This window comes from Erpetoichthys calabaricus, chromosome 15, assembly GCF_900747795.2.
Source record: "Erpetoichthys calabaricus chromosome 15, fErpCal1.3, whole genome shotgun sequence".
NCBI classification, from domain to species: Eukaryota; Metazoa; Chordata; class Cladistia; order Polypteriformes; family Polypteridae; genus Erpetoichthys; species Erpetoichthys calabaricus.
The window spans coordinates 77,511,937-77,538,197 of record NC_041408.2 but is presented as its reverse complement, the minus strand read 5'-3'; the positions used below and the strand labels follow the sequence as shown (position 1 = coordinate 77,538,197).

The 26,261-nt window shown below is 39.9% G+C and overlaps 1 protein-coding gene across 7 annotated transcripts in view; it reads left to right on the top strand.

Moving 5' to 3' along the window:
* The window catches only part of LOC114666113 (spectrin beta chain, non-erythrocytic 1), a 521,913-nt gene that overhangs the window by 191,300 nt on the left and 304,352 nt on the right, over positions 1-26,261 (top strand). For all 7 annotated transcript variants that reach the window (XR_007933536.1, XM_051919168.1, XM_051919167.1 and 4 more), the window contains 5 exons: positions 6,763-6,900; positions 8,460-8,537; positions 11,733-11,819; positions 14,125-14,216; positions 18,779-18,864. Coding sequence is in view for 6 of the 7 variants with exons in the window: in XM_051919168.1 (XP_051775128.1) it covers positions 6,763-6,900; positions 8,460-8,537; positions 11,733-11,819; positions 14,125-14,216; positions 18,779-18,864 (481 nt within the window). In the remaining variant the exon portion in view is untranslated. The remainder of the gene's footprint in view (positions 1-6,762; positions 6,901-8,459; positions 8,538-11,732; positions 11,820-14,124; positions 14,217-18,778; positions 18,865-26,261) is intronic.

Here is a 26,261-nt window from a genome sequence, read left to right as displayed (position 1 = left end):
CATTATAAAGCCTACCAGCAGTATTCGTATAAAGCTTTTTCCAAAACCCCTTGCTGAGTCTGAAACATAATGCTCTGTGCATTGCTTTCTTATTGTGTTGTAGTGAAATATTGTTTTTTAGCCATGAGAGTATTTAGGTGAAAGCAAGCACTCCTGCCTCACAGCTCAAAGGCTGTGTGTTTGACTGAAGTTGGAATTAATTGTATATAAAGTTTGAAGGTTCTCTGCAAATCTGAATGGTTTTTCTCCCATGTGTGTTAAATTCATTAACAGTTCTGAAGTGAGTGTAGATGTTTGCTTGACTTTGCCCAGGTGTCTCATCCAAGGTTCATTCTTGTCTGTATGGCTGTAGCATATGACATTATAGTGGATAATGTGGGTTCAGAAAACGGATTGATAAATTATGCATGTGAATTAAAAGAGAGAGTTCTGATTTAGTCATGCTTTAACTTGAATTCTAAAGTAGACTCATTTAAATGTTAATATTAGTGCAGTTTGGGATAATTAATTAATTTTTCTGAACCTCTTTCTTATGCTGTTGTTTCAAATGGAAGGAATTTAGTTATTTATCTTGTAGCCTCCTCAGCAATATTTTTATCTCCAGAAAAATTAGTCAATAACATTTAATTTTTTTCAACAATAAAAAATGTTACTATGTGTAACAGAAACATGTAAACACCAAAAAGTCAAGATAAATACAGTACGAAAGGTATGTCCAGTGCCCATTGCTGTACTGATGCAGATATGGTACATTATGTGATATGTTTTGAAATAGTCACCAATGCACATCCCGATGTCACAATCAGTACAGTAGAAGCATGTTTCTTTACACATTTTTCTTATGATATTTTTTCTGTTGCTTGAGAATGAAGAGATAGAATGACAGTCACTGAACTGCACAATCAACATGCCCCTTATGTTATTGTAGGCTACCACAGCACAAGCCTTTGTGACTTACACATTTCCCCTTACTGTATATGAACATTAACTCTTGCTGCATTGTGAACAGTGCTTAGGGTCTAACATCGTTCTTGTTCTTCTTCTTGATCACAATCATTTTGCCTTTTTGCCATGCATCTACTTTCACCACAGTGAACATTCAGGCGACCAAATTCATATCATGGCAGCTCAGTCATACAGTGCCGTATGCTTCAGTTTCTCTGTCCATGTAAACGCCTGATTACCAATTCACATTGGCATCACTATCGCTTGATTCAGCTAATGTTTCAGTTTTAGTTTGACTGGCTTTACAGCTGTTCATTTACACACTATTGTGTACTTTTGTGGAAGGCTCTACGAAACTCATGAATACAGTAATCCCTCCTCCATCGCGGGGGTTGCGTTCCAGAGCCACCCGCGAAATAAGAAAATCCGCGAAGTAGAAACCATATGTTTATATGGTTATTTTTATATTGTCATGCTTGGGTCACAGATTTGCGCAGAAACACAGGAGGTTGTAGAGAGACAGGAACGTTATTCAAACACTGCAAACAAACATTTGTCTCTTTTTCAAAAGTTTAAACTGTGCTCCATGACAAGACAGAGATGACAGTTCCGTCTCACAATTAAAAGAATGCAAACATATCTTTCTCTTCAAAGGAGTGAAGCAAACAAATCAATATGTCTGTTTGGCTTTTAAGTATGCGAAGCACCGCGGCACAAAGCTGTTGAAGGCGGCAGCTCACACCCCCTCCGTCAGGAGCAGGGAGAGAGAGAGAGAGAGAGAGAGAGAGAGAGAGAGAGAGAGACACAGATAAAAATCAATACGTGCCCTTTGAGCTTTTAAGTATGCGAAGCACCGTGCAGCATGTCACTTCAGGAAGCAGCTGCACAGAAGGTAGCAACGTGAAGATAATCTTTCAGCATTTTTAGACAAGCGTCCGTATCGTCTAGGTGTGCGAACAGCCCCCCTGCTCACACCCCCTACGTCAGGATCAGAGAGAGTCAGCGCAAGAGAGAGAGAGAAAAGTAAGCCGGGTAGCTTCTCAGCCATCCACCAATAGCGTCCCTTGTATGAAATCAACTGGGCAAACCAACTGAGGAAGCATGTACCAGAAATTAAAAGACCCATTGTCCTCAGAAATCCGCGAACCAGCAAAAAATCCGTGATATATATTTAAATATGCTTACATATAAAATCCGCGATGGAGTGAAGCCGCGAAAGGCGAAGCGCGATATAGCGAGGGATTACTGTATTGATAAGTTACCTTAAAGTGACAAAATGTACAGAAATATTCGTTATTTTTTGCTGGACGTTATTATTTCATCCACTGGAAGGCAGAGAATACTGTCCCAAGAATTATTCAAGTTTAACATTCTATATGCCACCCTGAGTCTGACTCTGGAATAACCATATTTACATAGATTTCTGGACCCAGTAACACTTGGGGTTAATACCAAGGAGATTAAAAAAGAAAATTGTGAACACAATACTGTGGTGACTTCATTTTTAGTACAGAGTAGTGTATGTGCAGTCGGGAAATCTTTTTTGCAGGGAAACCAGTGTATGGGGCAACAAAAGTTAAGTCAATGGTTCTTAAACTGTCAAACTGTATGGTTTGGTGGAAATTCGCTAATTGATTGATTCATTATGTCACCTGAATGGTCACAGGGTTATTTGCTTTCAGATTTTTCTGTAAGAATCCATTTGTCAGCCCCAGCCATGCTGCACCACACTTCATAATATTTTTCTGGGTGTTTTTTTAGATCACAGTCCCAACAGAGTAATTAGAATTAATTTAAAATTTTTCTTCAAGGCAATTCTTTGATATAATTCTGACATTATTTAATAATAAATTTGTTGGTGTGAAAGGAAAAACAATAAGCATGAAGCTTTATAACGAGCTGATAGATCAATTTTAGGTTATACATTTATTCTACATGTTTTAATAATAACTCAGAATATATGAATAGTTTAAAAAGCAAAGAAAAATTATTGCCGAGATTTTATTTATAATTAATGTATGCATTATTAGAAAGAGGGAGGAGCAAGAGCAGCATTTTCGGTTTTCCTAATGTACAGGTCATTCCACATGCATTTACAGCACTTGCACTATCCACATTTCATTCTTAGGACAATTGTCATGGATGAGGATAAGGGCAATGTTACTTCTTTCGTCCATTTTCTGAAACCATTTCATCTTGTATATTATTGCGCAGGGCGGCACGGTGGTGCAGTGGTAGCGCTGCCGCCTCGCAGTAAGGAGACCTGGGTTCGCTTCCCAGGTCCTCCATGCATGGAGTTTGCATGTTCTCCCCGTGTCTGCGTGTGTTTCCTCCCACAGACATGCAGGTTAGGTGCATTGGCAATCCTAAATTGTCCCTGGTGTGTGTGTGTGTGTGTGTGTGTGTGCGTGCCCTGCGGTGGGCTGGTGCCCTGCCCAGGGTTTGTTTCCTGCCTTGCGCCCTGTGTTGGCTGGGATTGGCTCCAGCAGACCTCCGTGACCGTGTAGTTAGGATATAGCGGGTTGGATGATGGATGGATGGATGGATATTATCGTGCAGTGCTAATGCCTACCTTGGCAAATTTGGGCTCAAGGTTAGAACCAAGCCTGGAATGAAAGGCACACTCATCAACCACTCACCCTCAAGGTGGAATTTAGCCTCATCAATCTGATTAACTCTTGCTATATGTTTTTGATTGGGATGTGCAAACTACATACAGAAAGCAAATCAACCAAAACACAAACCAAAGTTTCTGAAGGAACTGAGGTTGATTAAAGCACCACCATGTTGATCTATTCAACATCTAAAACCCCAATGATTCAATTTTATTTATTTGTTCCATAAACTACATTAAAGGTGTACTCACACTAGCCATTTCTTCCTGCCCGAGCATGTTTGTCTGCATGCATGTAATCTCCCAGAGTCTAGTTTATTTGACTAATGTGATCGCTCCGTGCCGAACCAACCGTACTATGTCCAGGCCTGCTTGGAAAAGGTGAACCCAGGCACACTTCAGTAGGAATCGGGAACAGTGTGATCACTAAACGTGCCTGAGCACAAAATACAGAATGACCTCCATGATGCAACAAGTTAGTTAACAAACCAACTCACGTCATTTGATACGATTTAAGTTAAAAAAAGGTTTTTATTCTCACCTCACAGATGCATGTGAATTGTAGTAGGCAAGAAAAGCTTCAAATTCCTCCTTTAATATCATTTGTCTCTGTAAAAATCTTCTCATATGTGCAGCACGATTAATAGCAAAATGCTGTGCTGCACACTCAATAAGTCTGTAAGGGGGCAGATCATTATCCTGCCCTACACAACTCCAAAAAAACATAAAATAAGGAAAATCATTTTGACATGCATGCTGTCACTCCGTGTTCGGATCTTATTTTGACTTTACACAAAGTAAATGGTGATGACGAAAGGATCACCCAGAATATTAAAGCACAGTGTCAGTGCAGGCCAGCTTTGGGCTCAAGGAGAGGGGACAATCGCATTTGGGCACGGTATGGAACAAACACGCTAAGTGTGAGTAACTCTAAAATTAATGAGTCACAAGTCAGTCAGATATACTTTACAATACAATATCAAATCAAATACAGCATCTTATTTCCTACCACCTAAAAAGCAAGAAATCAGAAATTTAATATAAAGTCATCACAGAAAGATGCTGAGGCATCATAAAGGATACCAGAAGTTCAATAGCAAAAATAAAGCAATTAAGGATTACATTACTAAATGTCCTCCAAAATCTGGAAAGCAGCCCGGACACAGACAGGCAGACACCAATGGTTTACACCCAAACACACGTTTATTATACATTTTCTATATACAAGTGTACACACACAACCCAGTGCCCCAGCACCAATCACCCTTAGTCCAGGCCTCTATCACAAAGCCTCTCTGTCTTCGCCGCCTCCAATCCTCTCCTCCGAGCTACGTCCACTTCCACCCGACTCCAGCTGACGAATGGAGGGAGGCGGCCCCTTTCATATTCACCCGGACGTACTACAGGTGCCTCCTGATGAACTTCCGCCACCTGGAAGCACTCCGGGTGTCCCTGGTAATTCTTGGAGCACCTGGAGGTGCTGGTGGAAGTGCTGATGTCCAGGGCTCTTCAGCCATCTGGGCGCCCCCTGGTGGTGACCACTGGCCCCTGAAGGGTTGAGCTTCCATGCTCTGTTCCCATGGTCCCCATACCAACCAGGGCGGCTGCGCCCTCGTGGTCTGGAGGAGGTGTAGTCCCGGTTCTTCCAGGCATCCCGGCTGGGTACCGCTCCCAGCTGCTCGCCACAACAGTTACTTGTAAAGTGAATGTCGTTTTGTTTTTTCTAATTTTAAGTGAAATTGGACTTAGTTTCCCTTCTGTGTGATGATGGTAGGTGGGTTTGTATTCTTCCAGCTGAATTAGATAAGATGATGTGTTAGCAATGTAGTATAAGGTACCCAAACAGATTGTTCATTAAGCAGTCATGTCCTATCAGATGTTATCCTCAACAGGGCATTTAAAGATTTAACACAAAATTTTAGCCTGATAAAGTCTAAGTGACATTCTCAAAACATGTGACTCATGTTACTATTGTATAAGTAGCATGACCAATCATTCATTTCTTTCAGTACATTGGGAACAACTTTATTAGATATGAAAATTCAGTGTGGCCTGACAGTTTTAGTCACCATGAACTTGAGATCATTTACAAGGTGGTTACATTCTTCAATGTTACCAACAACCGAGATGTTTATCAGAGCAAAATATAATGTTTCTGAATATAATGGATGTAGTTTGGATAGCTTTACCTATATACAGTACATTAATGAGTATACAGTATACCCTGAGCATCTAGTGTAGTTTTGTAGTTCCATAATCAGTGTGCCTCTTTGAGTACTTGTGACTGAGAAAACATGGAGTACCCAAAAACATTTTCAAGAAGACTGAGCAAATTCCACCCACACAATAATCATGGCAGATCTGAACCCATGTCCCTGGAATTGGGAGGTCTTAGTGCTAAAAACTGCATCACCAATGTATTTTTTTGTTTACAGCTAAAAAGAATGTGTCGAGTCGTAATTGTTTTTGCTTTTTTATTTTGTCGGTCTTTTACTTTTAACGTTTCTGTGATTTTAAATTCACTTTTTAAGCAGAAGCACAGAGCCAGTGCTTCCAAACATGTGCTTTAATTTTACTGGTCATTCTAAATTGGTCTATTGTGAATATGAATGTGGATGGACTGGAACTCTGGATGGTTCCTGCCTTATGCCAAGTCCTGTGGGAACAGGCTCAGGTCATGTCATATTCTTTTCTCTTCAAGTTTAAGTTTAATATAGCTAGGGTGTTAAAATTATGTTTTCATGTGTTTTGATAACAATGTTAAAAGAAACAGATCTAAATGAAGATTTCAGGCACACACACACACACACGCAGTACAGAAAAGCATAAAGCAAAGTACAACAACTTTACAGTGGAGATTTCTAAAGTCTATGACAATTCACATGGACTTTTTAGGGCTTCTTATACTGTGATTTGCTCATATTGTATGGAGAGTTTCTTGCATTTTAAAAGTTTTGTTTTATAAGAGTTTTATATATCGAGTGCAAAGGTATCTGAAAAATACTGAGTGACCATTTGATTTCTCATTATCAAGACTCCATTTCTTTTTCTTCAAATGGACTTAAGTTTCATAAGTTTATGTTAACCTTTGTGTGTTTATGGGGTATCAAAACACCAAAGACAGTCTATAAACACTTGTGAAACAGTTATTTCTGCCTTTATATTTTTCCTTTAACATATGAGATACTATGCACCTTCTGCAGGACCACTCACTGAGTCTTCTGTCAGTCCACATGGGACTGGAAAATAATGGCAGAGAGCAGCTGGCATCTGACACCAAAGACTACGAGAACATGGAACAAATGGAAGCCCTTGAAAGCCGTGGTCTATCCGATATTATGGTATGATATATCTTTTGTTGATTTTCATGAATTTCACCAAACAATCTTTAACTTATATAGTGGCTCTCTGAAGTGTACATTCTATCTAAAAACAAAGAGCTATAGCACAATTGTTTATATGTTTATTATATTTGAAGCCAAGTTAAGAAAACCCTGGGTGTAACTTAAAATACTTGTGTTTTGAAGCAGTATACTCTAAAATATATGAGATGTGTTCAGTTATAAACAGGAATTTTCATGCTCTGTTCTTATAAAGCAGGGGTGTCAAACTCCGGTCCTGGAGGGCCGCAATGGTTGCAGGTTTTCATTCTAACCACCTTCTTAATTAGTGACTTGTTTTTGCTGCTAATTAACTTTTGCCTTAGTTTTAATTAACTCCGCTCAGACCCCTTAGTTCTTTCTTTTTCCTTAATTAGCAGCCAAACAATAATGTGACACAAAACAAACAAACAGGTGACCAGCTAACCACATTATGTGAACATAAAGAAAAGTGATGGTCTTGGTAAGGTTGATCTCTCAGGTCAATAATAAGAAACAGAAAATCAACAGTTTGGGAAATGTCTGCTGTGGCAGAATGAGAGCATCAGCAAGCTGTGGAATTAAACAACAGGTTTAATTAACATTCTCATTAAGGAACTGGCTGGAGTGAAATTGGTTGGAGTTTGAAGCCCCAATTTAGCTGGTCAACCGTTGACTTGTTTCACATTTGATTTCTGTTTGGCTGTCATTTAATGAAGAAAATAATTAATTCAGAGCACTGAATCCTTAAAAACAGGGCTATTAAAATGAAGGGAAAAAAAGTTACTTGGCAGTGAAAACTGGTCACTGATTAGGAAAAGGGTTAGAATGAAAACCTGCAGCCACTGCGACCCACCAGGACTGGAGTTTGCCACCCCTGCTGTAGTTTATGTTTCCTGCTGTGAACATCTAAGTTCTAAATCTAATTTTTCAAAAGCCTGATTGATCAGTTGATTCATTCATTTTTTAAATCAACTTCTATATCACAGCAAGGCCACAATTTATCTGGCCAAAAGGCAGAAAACAGCTCTAGACAGGGTAACAGCATATTGCAGAGCACACTTGGCCATTCTAGGTCAGTTTAGTGTCACAAGTAAATTTAACCTGTACATCTTGGGCTGACTTCTTATTTCGGCCCGGTCAGTGTTTGTGTGTTATGTCCTGCTCTTAATCAAATTGATCTTCTGTAGGTCTTTTGGATTCCTCCCGTCTTGCAAAAATATGTAAATTAGATTGACCGCCAACTGAACATTGACCTGATATGGCTGAGTGTGCTTTACAGTGATAGACCCTGGTTCAAAGTTATCCTATATTGGAATGAGCAGTTTGGAAATTAATGGATGGATATCTTTTGTCTTATTTTTACTATAATTATGCATATACATGTAAACCGTGCTTTCAGCTTGTTAAAGAAAGTGCACTATATAAAAATAAATGGAACTGAATGAACCAAATAACAATACATACCCAGAAATCACCCCTCATCTGAAAGAGGGTTTTCTTTTGCACATGTGGATATTGTTGTTATTTTATGTTTCCAGAATGGAAGAAGGCTGGTGTTCCAGTCAATGGAGGGAACATTGGAGAGGAAACACATGCTGCAGTTTGGTGGGAAGAAGGTAGTGTACAGTGCAAGGTTGTGCTAAAATATCCTATTTGCAAGATTTGTTCATTAAAGACCCCAAGTAATCTAGATACAGTATCTGCTGGGCATACTCAGGTTTGCATAGCAGAATGCTGGTGTGTGTATTTGATCAAATTCATAAAATCACATTAAAGATACAACAACAACATTTATTTCTGTAGCACATTTTCATTCAAATGATGTAGCCCAAAGTGCTTTACAGGATGAAGAAAGAGAAAAAAGACAAAATATAAAAAATAAAATTAGGCAATACTAATTAACATAGAATAAAAGTAAGGTCCAATGGCCAGAAAGGACAGAAAAAACAAAAAACTCCAGACAGCTGGAGAAAAAAACAAAATCTGCAGGGGTTTCAGGCCACAAGACCACCAAGCCCCCTCTAAGCATTCTACCCAACATCAATTATCTCAATCAGTCCTCATGGTTTAGAGGTTTCATGTGGAAGAACTTGATGATGATGAGACATCACGGTGCTTTGATCGGGTGGTGGTGGCGCTGATCACCACCACTGAAAACCGGGAAAAGAACAGCAGAGAAAGTAGGGGTTAGTATGGATTTCGGAGCCAACATGAATGATATTGATAATTAAATGCACATACAGAATATCAGGATTAAACTAAAATGAAGCTATGAGAAAGCCATGTTAAAATAATGTGTTTTTATCAATTTTGTAAAGTGCTCCACTGTATTAGCCTGGCAAATTTCTTTCGGTAAGGTATTCCAAATTTTTGGTGCATACCAGCAGAAGGCCGCCTCAACACTTCTTTTAAGTTTAGCTCTTGGAATTCTAAGCAGATGAGATGAGATGAAGATGATTCCTTAGGTTTTTTTTTTTTCAAGCTATGAGCCACATACACAACTTTGATCACACAGATGGAGTAAACAGGCACAAAAGAGAAGAGCAAAGCACTCGGTTGTCTACTGCGCTTTACTGACTCAGCCTTATTAGTAATAAGAGACCTTATTAGTTGTGACAGCCTCTAATGTTGCTATGGTCCTGTTTTTTGCCACTGTTTCCAATGAGTCCAGCATCGGCCCTATAATGTTTATGGCCTTCAAGACCAGTTAATGTAGGTGTTGGGCATGCCCTCAGTTGGTGTTACACTCCAAGCAAACTACAGTGTGAAATGGTACTCTGGCCATCATGAACTGCTAGAGCATTCATAGAAGTTGTACACATTAAAGGACCAAAGTTCCCAGAAAAAACACCAATCTCTGCTTTTTTGTACAACATGTGTGTTGTCCACTCAATCAAGTATACTGTTCAGAAAGAGTCCCATTCCCAGGTGATTCTTGAGCATCACATGAAATAGTCAATCCACTGCTTTTCAGTTCTCCTTCTGCTGTCTGTTGTTGGTGCAGCCTACAATGGAGGAGTCATTTGAGAGATTCTGTAGATTGCAGACATTAGAGTTGTACTTAATATCAGTTGTGTGGACAGTGAAGAGAGGAAAAGAGACAAGAGTGCCCCCTGAATTTCAACAGTGTTGTTGACCACAGTCTTAAAATCCTAGAACCTCAAAAACCATTTGCCACAAGTTAGATAGCCAGTGGTACAGGAGGCTGAGGGCATCTACCTTCATTAGCTCTTGCTAATTTTTATATACCAGTAATGGCGCACTGCACGATAATGTGCAGTGAATCCACTTGACTTGATCATTCCTAGTTTTCATCCTCTTTCTCTGTATGTTTACCATTCGTTTGCTCAGAGGTTGATGCGCTTGCTGCTTCCTGAGCAGCTCTTCTTTTCTCCACCCTAGTGGCCCACTTCTTCTCTTCTTCTGTCGGCATCTTTTTGTATTAAAACTGATTAAGTCAGTGTTTGTGTGGCAATTACTTAGTACGTTTTCCTTAATTTTTCACTTAAGCTGGCCCTGAAGTCTTCAATCTGCTTCAAGAATGATTTAAGATATGAAGAGGTAGAGGAAGTGATGGTGAAGGTGGTAGGGATGAGAACGGCGCCCGTATGCATGCACCGCACGGCAGCCCTGCTGCCAAGAGTTGATTCTACAATAAAATAAAACAAAAATAAAGAGAGGAATAACCTTGGAGGTCAATCATCACCCCAAAAGCGGACAGTAGAGGTCACATAGTATATGTGCACCAAATTTCAGGTCAATAGTTCAAATGGTTTGCAAGCTACAGGGGATTTAAAATCCTGGACAGACAAACGAACAGCCACGGTAGCGTATTATATAGAAAGATATCCAGAAAGGCTGAATAGTGTCAAAGACACTGGAAAAATCAAAGAACAGGATCTTGATTATAGTGCCAACTTTGTTCAGGTTGAAGTAGTCTCTATGAAGCATGTAGATCAGAGCATCATTTACTTCTGTAAGTGCCTGACAGGAAAACAGGAGATGACCTACAGTAGGTGGTCTGTAACAAGGGGCAACAACTGGTTCAGCACTGGCCTGTCATTCATCTTCATTATTTCATGTAAGAACTACTTGTTTGTAGTACTTAAACGCAGTGGATAACCTGTTATTGAGCGCTTGGACTATGTAAGGTGTCTTTAACAGTTGTGGCATCCTCTGCAGGTTCAGAGAAAGAGTGAATAGGTGCTGGTGACCCCCACTGCCCTGCCTGGTACATACCTGTGAAGAGCGTGTCTAGCTTGTCCATTTCTCTTCTCATCTTATTAGCTCAGAATAACAGTCTGGGAAGGGGCATCAGGGATGGTACCTACTGTATCCTAACTACTATGTTGAGTTTGGTTTTAATGTTACAATAAATGTGCAATAAATGTGTGCAGCTTTTGGAGCTTTTAAACTGTAGTGTACTATATAAGAATTAGTTGAATGAGGGAACTGATGATAAAAGACGTGTATGTAGTGTATTTGACGCTAACCTTTTATTAAAATACACTTGACATCTCTGGATGCATTTCCCCATTTTAAACTATCAAAGTATTACCCACTTAGAAATAATATGTCCAACCATGGGCCTTCTCCTTAGGAAATAGCACTTTCTGTGATTTTTTTCAGCTTCTGCCTGAAATGATTACATTTCCTTCCACACTGTCATTTGTTTTGTGCCAAACACATTCAGTTGTCTATAAACAGAATATTGTTTTTCTTTTCTTTCTTTTTTTAATGATCCATGGATCAGCTTTCACATTATCTGTGTTTCTCTGCCTAATTTATTCACCTTTGCTCTGGTGTAACAGGCGGCCTCAAGAACCTGGAACACATACCATGCTGTGCTTTTCAAGCAAACTCTCTGTTTCTACCAGGATAGAAAAGACACACTAAAGGTAAGTTCATCAATCTGTGAGTCACTTTATTATTTTGTTTTAATCAAGATATAAAATACACAATGATAAATAGATTGTTTTCATCAAAAAAAATATAAAGTGCTGACGCCCTCTAGCCCACATTTTCAATAGAAAATACCTCAAATGTATGAATTTTATTATTCATTTTAAAAGGCTTTTGCAACTTGGACATTGTCCTCCTATTACATAAAGGTTCTCAAATTCAACTCTGCTTACCCTGGCATAACTTCTTTATCTGGACCTAAGGAGGGTATAAAACTGGACAAGCCAGTCTGAGCCAAATATGCAACCCAACAAACTGTGATTTTAATCCCACTGGTGTGAGAGCTGCCATTAAGTTCAAAGTTTATTGTCATGTGCATAGTAAGGAAACACTTTTCCCTGTACAATGAAATTCTTTCTTTGCTGTCCACACCAAATGACAAAACCAACATATAAAGATAAACAAAAATAATAAGTAGCAGATAGATAATAAGTAACAGAGACAGCATAAAGTACAAAAACAGAATAGAAGTATAAAGTGTAATGTGCAGGTAGGTGTGTGATGGACAAGTCAAATACAGTTACAGTTGTGTGAGGTAGATAGAATGAGGTGAACCACGGTTATAAACTCCAGTCAGTTATTTAGGAGTCTAATGGCCTTGGGAAAGAAAGAGTTCTTTAGCCTGGAAGTCCTGCATTACGACACAACTGTAGCACAGAAAGCACTTATCCGAAAACTCAGCCTGATCAAAATCATCACTGACTGTATGGTACGTTCAATAAGGAAAATGAATGTCTGAAAAATGCAGTTTTCCTTCCATCCATCCATCATCTATTTTCTAACCCACTATATCCTAACACAGTGTCACAGGGGTCTGCTGGAGCCAATCCCAGCCAACACGGCGCAAGGCAGGAACAAATCCTGGGCAGGGTGCCAGTCCACCGCAGGGCACCCACACCAGGGACAATTTAGGATAGCTAATGCACCTAACCTGCATGTCTTTGGACTGTGGGAGGAAACCCACGCAGACACGGGGAGAACATGCAAACTCCACGCAGGGAGGACCCGGGAAGCGAACCCAGGCTACCACTGCGCCACCGTGCCGCCCAGTTTTTCTTCCACTACTTTTTAATCATTTTCTGAAAAAGTGTTTTTTATTGCTAAGCGGCAGTTCTATCCTTTGCTATACATATGAACAATATTTTTTTAATGCAACATTAAATAACAGGTCTTCTGTAATTAATAGTGTGGCATTTTGTATGCATCACTGTTCTTGTGGATTATTGTGTGTTATCTTTGATGTACATAATTTAGTTATGTGAAAGCATACTAAAAAGCAATTATCAAATGATATTTATTTTATACAGTAAATCATCTTTTACAATAAACATTTTACAAGGCAATTAAGAACTACTTAGCATTTATGACATAAATCTGGCGTGTGTGTTTTTATTTAAAGTGGCGCAGTGGTTAATACCTGTGTTTCATAACAGGAGGGACCTGCATTTGATTCTACCCTAGTGTGTCTTTTTCACTATGTGAGTCCATGCTTTCTCTGATATCTTAAAGACATACTTGTTAAGTTAACTACCATGTCTAAATTGACTTGGTATGAGTACAAGTGTGCCATGCAATTGCCTAATGCCCAATCTAGAGCTGATTCCTGCCTTGGGCTAAAGTCTGCTGGGATAGGCACCAGCTTCCTGTAACCCTGAAATTTAACTAAGCAGCTGAAAGAATAATATTTGTCTTATTTAGGGTAGATTAAGGAACCTAATTCAGTTCTTTATCTGGTCACTGGAATTTCCATGTTTTCCCTGTTGCTTTGTGTCTTCCTAAATAAATGCATTCAAATGTCGTAATTGTCCATCCCAAACTATCCCAGAGAGTGTGTTAGTGTGCCAACAACTGACTTATAGTCCAGTGTCGGTTTCTAAATTACTGTATATTTGACTTTGTAGTGGATAAAGCTGGTTCCGAAATGGATTGAAGGATTTAGTTTGGTCCCAAACTTTTGATTCTGCTGTATTGTTTATCATATTTTTACTTTTTTCCTGTACCAATATAATTTATAAATTAATTTCTCTGGAGTTTTATATGATCTTCCAAATGTATGTTATTGTAATCTGTAATTGTAATCTGATTTAGAATGTATTTTCATTAACTTCAAGTCTAGACTAGCAACTTTCAGGTCTATTTTTTCTTTCTTTGGTATTCACTTTGCAATGTGAAAGACATTATATAAAATACATTTCGATGTACTGATTAGCCTTTTTAAACATTTTTTTATTTCTTCTGCAGAGTTGCATAGCTGGCATGCCACTCAATCTGACAGGTGCTGTTTGCAGTCCTGCCCCTGATTATACCAAAAAGATGAACTGCTTTCTCCTCCAGTGAGTATTTCATCACTCCCTCTTCTGCCAGTAGCTTTAGTAAAGAACACTGTGAAAGTGACTGCCATGTCAACGGCGGGACTTGGACCCACAGTGGCAGGGTTTGAAGTCCAAAGCCTTATCCACTATGCCTTTTGTACAGGGGGGTTTCTGAGTCTTCTCCTGTGACATCTGAGTAACAATGCTATTGCAGAACTTGAAGTCATATTGAAAATGCAATCTCCAAATGAACTCGCTCATAATTACCTGCCCCTCTATCTGGTTTATTGAACTAATACGTACCTTAATGTTAGTTAGGCACAAGGTAGTGTCCTATTCCTGTTCCTAAGAAGCCCCTCCCATCCAGCTATAATGACTATCGGCCCATAGCACTGACTTCCACCATATGAAATGCTTTGAGAGGCTGGTTATGCAGAGCATTACGTCCATTCTTCCCCCCTCCCATGACCAGTTTCAGTTTGCATATAGGTCAAACAGGTCCATAGAGGATGCCATTTTTGCTGCTCTCCATCTAGCCCTCACCCACCTGGTCTCAAAGAACTCCTATGTACGAATGTTGTTCTTAGATTTTAGTTCAGCATTCAACACAATCATTCCCCAGCAGTTAATACAAAAACTCAGCCATTTGGGACTCAGTAACACCTCTAAGACCATCACGTTGAGCACAGGGGCCCCACAAGGGTGTGTGCTCAGCCCATTGCTCTTTACCCTGCAGACCCACGACTGTGTACCAATCTACAGTTCCAATCACATTTTCAAGTTTGCAGACAATACAACCGTGGTCAGCCTCATCACCAACAATGATGAAGCCAACTACAGGAACGAGGTGAGCCAACTGGTCCAGTGGTGTAAAGCAGGGGTCCCCAACCCCCGGTCCGCGGCCCACTACCGGGCCACAGCTGTCTGACAGCCGGGCCGCGAGAGAACTGCCGGCAACGGAGACTCACTCAGACTTTTCAGAACACTTGGCAGGCAGGGCTTTGCAGCGGCACAGAGAGAGGAGAGAGACCGAGGTGAGAGAGTATTACAACAAAGTTATTTTTATGGTTCTGACAGTTTCCCATATGACACGAGTCTATAGAAATCGCTTTACTATGAAGTACATTCAGCAGATGCTTTCATTACAACAAAGTGACCTTGAATGAATCACCCACAGAGCAGTTAGATCTGTGGTCACAGCTCAGTTCTGCACGTTTGCACAACGATCCCCAAACAGAAACATTGTAAAAAAATCTCTTTCTTCAAACTTTCCTCGTAGTTTTTTTTTTTGCTGTTTTTGTTTTCTGTGGTTTTCAGTGATACCTTTTGCTTATTGCTTGTCAACATTTGAAAAACATCCATTGGAATTTAACTCATTGTCACCCTCCTATAGAAACGGCAGACACGAAAAAAAGATAGCAGTGTTAATGTTTGTGATGTGCAATCTGTTGGAATGGCAAATGCAAAGCATATGTCTTTGTTATATGCAAAAAAAGAAGAAAAATCTTGGGTTTCAAACTTATGCGAACTGCTTAATAACTTAATAGAAATGTTATGTAAATTGTGTATAAAACTGCCAAACCCAACCCCGACCGGTCCGAGGAAAAATTTGCATCTAACAAAGTGGTCCTTGCTGTCAAAAAGGTTGGGGACCACTGGTGTAAAGAACTGAACGTGGGAAAGACCAAAAGATTGTTGTCAATTTCAGGAGAGGTCATTCACATCACACCCCCAATGACCATCGACGGTGCAGCTTTGGAAAGGATGAGTAGCATCAAGTTCCTGCGGACGTACATCTCAGAGGACCTCTCCTGGTTAGATAACACCACATCACTGGCCAAGAAAGCTCATTCCAGCCTCTACTTTCTACGCAAACTAAGGAGAGCCCAAGTTCCACCCCCCATCATGTGCTCTTTCTACCAGGGCACAGTCGAGAGCATCCTCACCAGCTGCAGCTCTGTGTGGTATGGAAGCTGCACTGCCTCCTGTAGGAAGTCCCTGCAACGCATAGTGGATGCGGCCAGTAAGATCATTGGTGCCCCACTGCCCTCCCTTAATGACATTTTCCACACCCGTCTCACCCGTAGAGCCATCAGCATTGCTGGTGACTCCTCCCACCCCTTTCACTCTCTTTTTAGCCTCCTCCCCTCAGGGAAAAGGTACCGGAGCCTCCGGGCGCCCGCTCCACAAGACTGTGTAACAGCTTCATCCACCAAGCTGTCAGGATGCTGAACTCTGTCCACTACCTTTCCCCCCTGCCCCCTGCCCGTGGACCGTAACAAGAGTCATTATCTACCAAGTACCCTACCTCAGCTGGTATTATATAAAGACTCAGTATTACATCTGCTGCTAACTGTTTGTCTTTTTGTACATCTCATAAGCTACTCTATAATGCACCTTCTCATTTTTTACTGTAATTGGCTTTTGCACTAATGAGTATTGCACATCTAATGTTGTTTATCTTATATGTTATACTTTTTTTTATATTTTTATTGTACTACGAAGATGAGAGAGAAACAGTATTTTGATTCTCCTGTATGTTCTGCACATATAGTGAATTGACAATAAAAGCCTATTTGATTTGATTTGATGCTCGACCAGCTGCAAAGAATGAATTAAGAGTTTTAATTTTACCGCCATGGTTGCCCTCCAGTATTTAACACCTGTAACCCTCCTTGCTAAAAGCTGCTTTTAACAGGTGAACAGGAGCTGTCTTATTTAGTAGTTTCACAAATTTCACTGCCCCCTGGTGGTCCACTACAAAAAAGAATTGTTAGTAAACTTGCAGCACTTTTTTCTTTATGATGTTGTGCATGGATCTGTGAGTCCAGTAGGGAGATGTTACATGTGTTTGTTATTACTAGAACATTGTTAAATGCAGCTCTTCTGGCAATTTGTGTTTTTATTAGCTGTTTTTATAGTTTTGCATGTGCTTTGGTATTGTGTCACCAAACCTCCTGCTGAACAGTTATAGGATTTTAAATTTATTCAGCCATTTATTTATTTTTACAAGTCTCATTCAATGCACCCCAAAGCTGCATTCATGGTATTTTCCATGTTTAAACCCAACACAAGGATGCAGCACTTGTTCAGCTCCAAAGAAAGGGTTTCCAGCTCAAAGCAAAATGCTGATGTTTAAAGTTTTACAGCAATAATTTAAAAATCTAATTATTGTGCTTTACCCTAAGGTATAAACATTACTTTATACAATTCTCTTTTATATATGTCATGAAAAGGGTCAGACGTGGGTGGTATTGTGGTGCACTGCCGCTTCACACTTCCAGCAGCCTGCACATTCTCCTTATATGTTGTACATGCATTACTTCTCAGTGTACTCAGTTTTATCTCACAAAGATGGGTAGAGTAGGACAACTAGGAGCACTAAAGGGTTGGTGTGCATTGTATTTTGTGATCAGCTGACAACCCATCCAAAGTTGGTGGCTTCTGAATGTAATTCAGGCTTCCTAAACTCTAAAATTGGATTAAACAAGAAGTGAATTCATGTAAAGATTTCAAGCATCTTTTCTTTTAGAGTGTTACCATTTCATCGGGTTCAGGATGATTTATGCTACTTGAACCAGTAGGAGGGATTGCAGCATCCCAAACACAACCAGGCTGGACCAGTCCTGGGTTCAAATAACACAGACTTATTAACAAAAATACCTTACAATAAGGTTCTTTAACAGTATTCTTTTCACCTCTCTCTTTCTTCCTCTCTCGTACTCCTCCACTACTCCCAAACAAACATTGCCTGTCTTCACTCCTGGCTCCGAGTCGTCTGAATATGGTGGGGTGGCTCCTTTTATCTGGGACCTGGGAGTACTTCTGGTGCCAGGGCATAGCCCGATAGAAGCACTTCCAGGTCAACCGGAAGTCTCAAAAACCAAGCAGCACAGCTCCTAGCAGCACGCTATGGTGGCACCCAGGGACGCCAACAGGGATGCTGTACGTCACTACAATTCCCAGTATGCCCTGTGGGTGTCTTCTGGTGTACCCACCTCCAGGGTTGCTGCCACGTAACAGTTAGGGAGAGCAGGTAGCTTGAATACATTGTCTGCCCTGTCCTTTAATTACCTTGGTCTCCTGACCGGGTAATGTATCATGTCCTGTCCTAGCTGAAACGCCAGCCTATGCCTGCCATAAAAATAAATTTGTAAAACTTCACAGTTTTGTAGCTTACATTGTTACCATATCTTGCAAATTCAATGGTGTAATTTATTAAATAATGCCACAAATGGAGGGGAAAATGGATTATTTTATCTCATTTGCTGTAAACTTCTCCTGGTCAGGATTTCAGTTTTAGCATGCTGAGCAGGGCACATCACATCATTAATCATGATCCTTGAAAACCCCTTTTCAGTTGGCCTGCTGCCTTTCGTTACTACAAGAACTCTGATTGATTTGAAAGTGGCTCATGTAATGGAACATTTGACATAATACACTGTTCAACTGTGAAACACTTAGGTGTTCAGAGCCACCAAAGGATGTTATTATGGGTACTCAAGTAAAAGAATTTGTTGAACCTATTAAATCTAAAGAAATCATATACTATATATGTTTGTTTGTTTTTATTTAACCTTTAGGTTGCGTGATGGCTCTGAATATCTTCTAAGTGCTCCTTCCCGCTTTCTGATGAAAAAGTGGATACTAAAAATCCAAGCAAATACAGGTAAGATAAAGTTTTCTGTGATTTCCATTGCAGGTAGTGTAGGCTCACCTAATACCTGTTATTAACTGACCCCTTATTACTTTTATGAATATGATGACATTGCCATTGCAATTAGGAGGTCCTCTGTAAAGACTTAGACCTGTAAAGGCCTAGTGGGCCGCAGTGGCTGCAGGTTTTCATTCTAACCCTTTTCCTAATCAGTGATCAGTTTTCAATTTTAATAGCCTGCTTTTTTAAAGATTCAGTCCTCTGAATTGATTCGTTTCTTCTTTAAATGTCAGCCAAACAGAAATGAGACATGAAACGAACCAACAGGTGACCAGCTAAACTGGGATTTCAAACTCCAACCAATTTCACTCCAACCAATCTCTTAATGAGAAGCCCATTCTTGCTGTTAATTAAACCCATTATTGAATTTTGTTGCTGCTCTCATTCTGCTATAGCAGACATTTCCAAAAGCATTGATTTTTCTGTTTTTTCTAAGATCACTGTCAAAATGTTTTGGGGACCTGAGAGATCAGCCTTACCGAGACCTTCACCTTTCTTTATTTTCAGATATTGTGTGATGGGCACAGGTGAGCTGGTCATGTGGTGGCTTGTTTTGTGTCTCATTATTGTTTGGCTGCTAATTAAGGAAATAGGCACAACTAAGGGGCCTGAGTCAAGTTAATTAAAACTAAGGCAAAAGAAGTTAATTAGCAGCAAAAACAGGTCACTAATGAAGAAGATGGTTAGAATGAAAGAAAACCTGCAGCCACTGCGGCCCTCCAGGACTGGAGTTCGACACCCGTGCTTTAGACTTATGTTCATGACTCACTGCTGTCAGGGCATTTCCAGTTTATGGTGCTTGCATGATTGTGCTTTTTTTGTAAATTGTTTGTAGCTATGTTAATGTGTTTATTGTCATTTTTTTAGTACTGTATATACTCGCAGACAAGTTCTCCCGAGGATAAGTCGGGACTTGATTTTACTGTATAATTTCTGTTATTTTATAATGTCGGTCCAAGAGATTATGATACGCTAACACCCACCTGAGAGAGTAACCACAGAGCACACTGACGCTTTTTTCTGTGTGTGTGTGTGTGTGTGTGGCAATGCGCTGTATCAGCGTGTGCTCCTAACCTCTCTGTTGTGCCTATGTGACCACATGGTAATACCCAAACTATTCCGAAGCAACGTTTGAACTGATTTGTGCTTTATCATAAGAGTATCCCTTATCTACGGTGGAGCGTTCAATCAGAAGAAAATATGAAGCTGGTTTTAAATTAAACGTCGTTGAAGTGGCGAAAGAAATTAGTAACTGCACTGCTGCAATCAAATTTGATGCGTCTGAGAAACTGATGTGAGATTGGAGGAGCCAAGAAGATGTTAAAAAAAAAAAATTAAGTGTCGCATTTTTGAACGAACGTATAAGTCGGGGTCTGATTCTATGATCGATTTTTTGGGTTTCAAGACCCGACTTATATGTGAGCATACAGCAAATGAAAACAACGATACCACCCCTGTTTCCCTTACAGCGATTACTCATTAAATACAACAAAGCACCAACAAAACACACACAGTAAATCATGAAAACGTTCATGAAAAACGGCAATGGATGAAATGTAATGATGAAAATAGATAGTCCAGAGATCCGCACATTGAATGGGAATGTAAAGATAGTCCTACCGCCAGTTCTTGAAATGGTGAAGACGGGTGGACGGGTTCAGAAGCGCTCCTTTCTTTGCAGGATGGCCATGAATCCACTTACAGTCCTCATGTACACAGGCAGACGGCAGACAATTCAGACCCCAAACACGAAACGATCCAGGACAAAACGAATAAGTACAGGTTAACCCAACAGAAGGCAGGCAGAGGGACAGGAACTTGAAACACAAATTACAAAAACTTTTTTTTTGCTTTTGGTCACTGGCCTCCTTTTTAAAAGCCGCACTGACATCCTTTGACCCCAATAGCCCCAGCACCCTCAGCAGATGACCAATCAGAGCCACTGCTGGGACTGCTGGGAGTCGCAGTTTCAAATTCTATTGGCTACTTTCACCATCCCAAGCCGCGTTTCCTCTACAGTTGCTTCCTGTTCTCTCTACAATACAGTATTGTCACAAAAAAAGCCATAAAAATTGTGGAGGATATTTGCAGTTTCCGCTAACAATTATTAGATAGGTTCTAAGGAAAATACCACGAATGACTGAGGGCGTGAACTCTGAACCGCAACTTTGCGGGAGTCTACTGTATACGGTAATTTACATTCTTTGAGTGTGGATCAGTCTCCAACCTACCCAAGTGACTATGCTGGAATTCAGTTGATTCAACTGTTTCATTGCAAATCTTTACATGTTACTCACACATGCAACAACTTTAACACCTTAGGCTAGCACTAAATAACTTGAATCAACTTACTACTAATGGTAAGATGCAATAATACGAAATCTGACCAGTGAACTTAAATCTCAAACTCAAAACATTACACACAATGAAAAATACAGTATATCCATTAATTAATTTTATTAACTCTCTAATCCAGTTTACAAATGGTGAGAGCTTACCCAGCTAAAATGAGCGCAACTAGCAACCCAACCTGTGCAACACCATTCAGAGACTGTCACCTGCACCAGGTCAATTTGAATTTGAATATTGTGACACTAGAGGGCGCTGTCACTTCCCAAACCCCACAGACAAATGTCCAGGACACCAAGTTAAAGCACCAGGAATTCTTTTAATTATTTCTTCTCCCAGTATTGTGCTTTAAAGCACCAAAACCACCACAATAAACAAATCAATAATCACAGTAATACAATAAATCCTCCTCTCCTCCCAGCAGCTCTGTCACACTACCACCCAACTCCGGCTCAGCTTGCTGGGTTTTGCATAGTTTTTTACATAGTCCTTGACCCGGAAGTGCTCCTGTCCTTCAGTCCATGTGATTCAATAGCACTTCCGGGTCAGATGAAGACTTATGTTTTTCTTCAGCCCGGAAGTACTTCTGTTCTTCCGTCCCCGTGACTTGGGAGTATTTCCGGGCTATAAGGAAAATAAAAATTCCCGTGTCTCCCTGCAGCGTCACACGGTGGCACCCATGGTACCCAGCAGAGTTGTGGATCCAAACTCCATCTCCCATGTTGCCCTGCAGGAATCCAGAGCACTTCTATGGTGCAGGGAGGACTCCATCTAGCGGCCAGGATGATCTCAGTTTCTTAAGAGCTGTGAGGCAGCAGTGCTAACATTTTACAGCCATGCCACCTTTGCTAACAATCAACATCACATTCTTAGACCCACTTAATTCTCACTTTCAGGGTCATGAAGGCAGATGGTCAGCACTGAGGGCATGGCTGCCAGTGCTTCAAAGGTTTCACTCTTGCAAACAGCAATATGGTGTCAGTTTAGAGTTGCCAAATAACCTGCTATGCCAGTCTGTCCAATGTGAACAGGAAACTGGAGTAGCCATAGAGAAATCTGTGCAGCTTCTCTGCAATACAAATGTGAAGTTTTGTTTATTTGTAACTATAGCTGTATAGCTAGCTGTATTCATTCAGTTAGTTATTCACTTCCCTAAATTCAAAATTCACTTACTGTATTCCACTACACAGTTACTAAGAACTATAGCCCATCACAGCAGGAAACCAAGCCTAAATGGTGTTCCAGTCTATAGAAATAAATGTTACAAGTCAGTTTTTTTACTTGACTTGTTCAGGCACATAATTTTGATACTATATTGTAAGTACATTTTAATGTAAAGCATGCTGATTGATGATCAGTAGATACCAGAGAAGAGAAGAACAAATGTCCAGCCTATACAGATCATGGAAAATAAGTTTCAGGAGTCAGCTGTTCTTAAAGGGCAACTCAAAGTCTATCTGACTTAGGCCAAAGGATCCAGCCCAGTTGTGAGCATTCCTCAGTGTACTTTGAAGCAGGCTAGCCTCCACTTTGTTGAAATATTTCTAGTATCTACTATTTTGTATGTTAATATATATTTACAAAAACAAATGATTTGTGGGCTTTAATGACTTCTCTCAGTCTTAGAGAACCTTTAGCATTTTCTTTTGGCTGCCTTATTTCCCCACTGTGTGCAGTGCTCGGAAATTGACTCCCCAGATACATTTTTTAAGTTTATTTTTGGTAAAGCGTAGGACTTGCAGGCATTTATCATGCCATTTACATTATGATTACAACCATTGTATTAGTCCCATCCACAATTGTGATATTTAGGGTTATTACATTAAAACATAAGAGGTGTTTTTTTTACACGTTTATTATAAATCAAATTTCCTTGGCTGATTCCATGATCCATCTGCTGTCTTGAAACTGTACCTCGACTTGTAAACTCTGAGCTCGGAAGCTTAATTAACTGCTTATTGTGAATGTTACACTAAGAAACCACAGAGTGTTGAGCAGGAAGAAAATAATTTTTAGTCTGGAAGCGACAAGACACCGAAATGGAAATTAATTGTTCCGTGTTGTACTTCCTGAACTTTACTGAACCTCTGTCATCTGCCTGAACCATGCAAGCAATAAATAACTGTTTGCGGTTGATTCAACCATCAAATAACCAAATAATTATTACCAAATCCCTATGCTGAGTCATCATTTTCCACCCTTTACACTTGGCACTAATGGCTTTGCTGTGGAGATCGGCTAAACACTTGGCCCCAAAATTAATACATCATGTCACTAACTTGGACCAATGAGCATATGGTAAATGCTTAATTTGGTTTTAAAGCTTAGAATGACTCACATGCAGAAACTTAGTAAAAAAGTAATTACAGGGTAAGCCCTTATGACAGGTAAACGACTGACATTAATATTGTACATGAGCATGAGAAAATTAGGGCAAAAGATGACCAAGCACTTGACCTTGAAAGACTTTCTCATGTAATGTGATTAAAATCAGTGACTTCATTTTGTTAGAGTACTTACTGCATTCACAAACCGGGTTTGAATGCAAGAAATGAGAAAAATACAACAGATTATTCTTGCCACTTGAAAAAAAAATACTGTGTTGCTTCGTAAAAGTGTTCTCATTATTTTGCAAAGGTTTTGCCTGTTGGTGCCTGTAACAATGTGCTTCAGTCACACGTATGTTACAATCAAAGTGACAACTGAACAAAAGTAATAGGTAGTTTAGTTTTAATCAGGTTGAAGTCTAGTAAGCTAAGTATTGAAGTTTTAACATAGATGCAGAGTGGTAACACAGAGCTGTCATTCCTGCCTCACGCTACCAGGGCCTGCATGAGGTTTGTGTGTTCTCCCTCCATGTGTATTCATGGATTGATTGGTACCAGTGAGTTTTTGGAATGCAGAATAAGAGAAGAAGAAAAAGATCAGCTAATGAAGTGAGACTAATTAATGCAGCCATGTGGGTCCCCAAGACTGACTTTGAGAATCACTGCTCTAGCTAACGTCAAGTAAATTCACTGAATGAACTGAAGGGCTTTTAAAACCTGATCAAGAACTACTTCATATACTACCTCAGAGAATAACTTCCAGAGTCAGTACTAGGCTTTGGAACCCAAAGGACTTCAGTACTATCACTCCCTTTAACATCTCCAGGTCCTCCATCCTGCTTGTTATAAATATTAACAGGCAGCCCTTTGTACCACAATGGGTCTCTTGCTGTCACCCTAACTACTAGCAAACTACTGTTCCATTACCCAGTATCCACCACTGTCTTTCCATTATATAGTTACTTTCAAATTTAAAGAACTATTTCCATATGCAAATGTCATCATGTCCCACCCATGCCCCCTTGTGCTGGTGTCTAGGTAACACTGGTGCAATTTTATGGCCTTCTTTTGTTATTATATTCCCAGCTGTATCCAGGTTCATCTACAAACTCCACACAGTCAATACTCAAGCCCAGTCACCTGGAGCTGTAAGGCAACAGTGTTAACCACTTAACAGCCTTAACAATCATACTTCAGCGAGTACTAGCCAGAGTACCTTGTCAGTGCAAATTAGTAAGGAAAACGTTTCTTTTGGAAATTCAGCATGGCTAAATGCTACCCATGATTAGACAAAAAGGTACTGTTAGTCACAACCTGTAATCCAGAAAGACAATGAAACTATTATCCACATTAGTTGAGAAGAACATACTCTCCCTAATTATAGTCTTTAAGATCACACTTTAACCGGTAGAAAACTTTGTGCGTGCTGATGAAGATGTCATCCATGAACTGAAGTGTACTCCTACTGCCTGATTGTAATTGCAGTCCCTCTTCCTGAAATGACATATAGCCTATATTTTAAGTTAGACCAATGGAAAGGCACATGCAAAATTTTGTGAAAATCAGTTCAGCTGTTTTTGTGTGATTATTGAACAAACAAACACACAACCACACTGCTTACCTTTTTATGTATACAGATTTTATGGCATACAATACAATTTATTTTGCATAGCCCAAAATCACGTAGGAGTGCCGCAATGGGCTTTAACAGGCCCTGTTTTTTGACAGCCCCCCAGCCTTGACTCTCTAAGAAGACAAGAAAAAAAACTCCCTTGTAGGGAAAAAATAGTGCAAATCTCAGGGAAGGCAATTCAGGGAGAGACCTCTTTCCAGGTAGGTTGGGAGTGCAGTGGGTGTCAAAAAAAATAGGGTCAATACAATATAATACACAGAACAAAACACAAGTAATCCTCAATACAATACAATAGAACAATAGTAATTGTACAAGAACAGAGCAAAATCCAAGAGTACATTATATCACATAGTATGATTCTGCTTTCCGATTTGAGTCCTGGAGACCTCGGCCATCAGGCTGCCTCTCCCCTGCTGGATATTCCACAGTTGAGTCAGCTCTGGGCCGGCCTCTATCAGAGATGACTTTTCCTTAGGCAGGTAAACAACTTGGCATTAGGGCAGTGGCACCAAATACCACATGTGAGTACCAAGAAGAGAAATAGAATAGGTGAGGGTTATTAACAAATTAAAACTATCATATTACTTATGTTTTAGCTCTAGTGACTAACAACAGAGATGCAATATGCATAGTTAATCAGCAGCTCTAGTCAGGGTAAGCTAAACTAAAGAAGTGAGTCTTCAGTTGGGATTTGAAAGCTGAGACTGAAGGGGCATCTTTTGTAGTAGCAGGCAGACCATTCCACAGTTTAGGGGCCCTGTAACTGAAAGCTAAACATCCCATTGTTATTTTATTAATTCTTGGAATCATAAGCAGGCAGGCATCTTGAGATCTTAGTGTGCTCTCTGGTTTGCAGGCAATGATAAGTAAGCCGGACCTTGGCCATTTAAGGCTTTATATGTTAAAAGTAGGATTTTGAAATCTGTAGACCCAGAGATATGTGTTTGTATTTTCTTGTTCTTGTAAGAATTCTTGCAGCAGCATTTTGGATTAACTGGAAGCTCTATAAAGTACAATTTGAACATCTAGTGAACACCGCA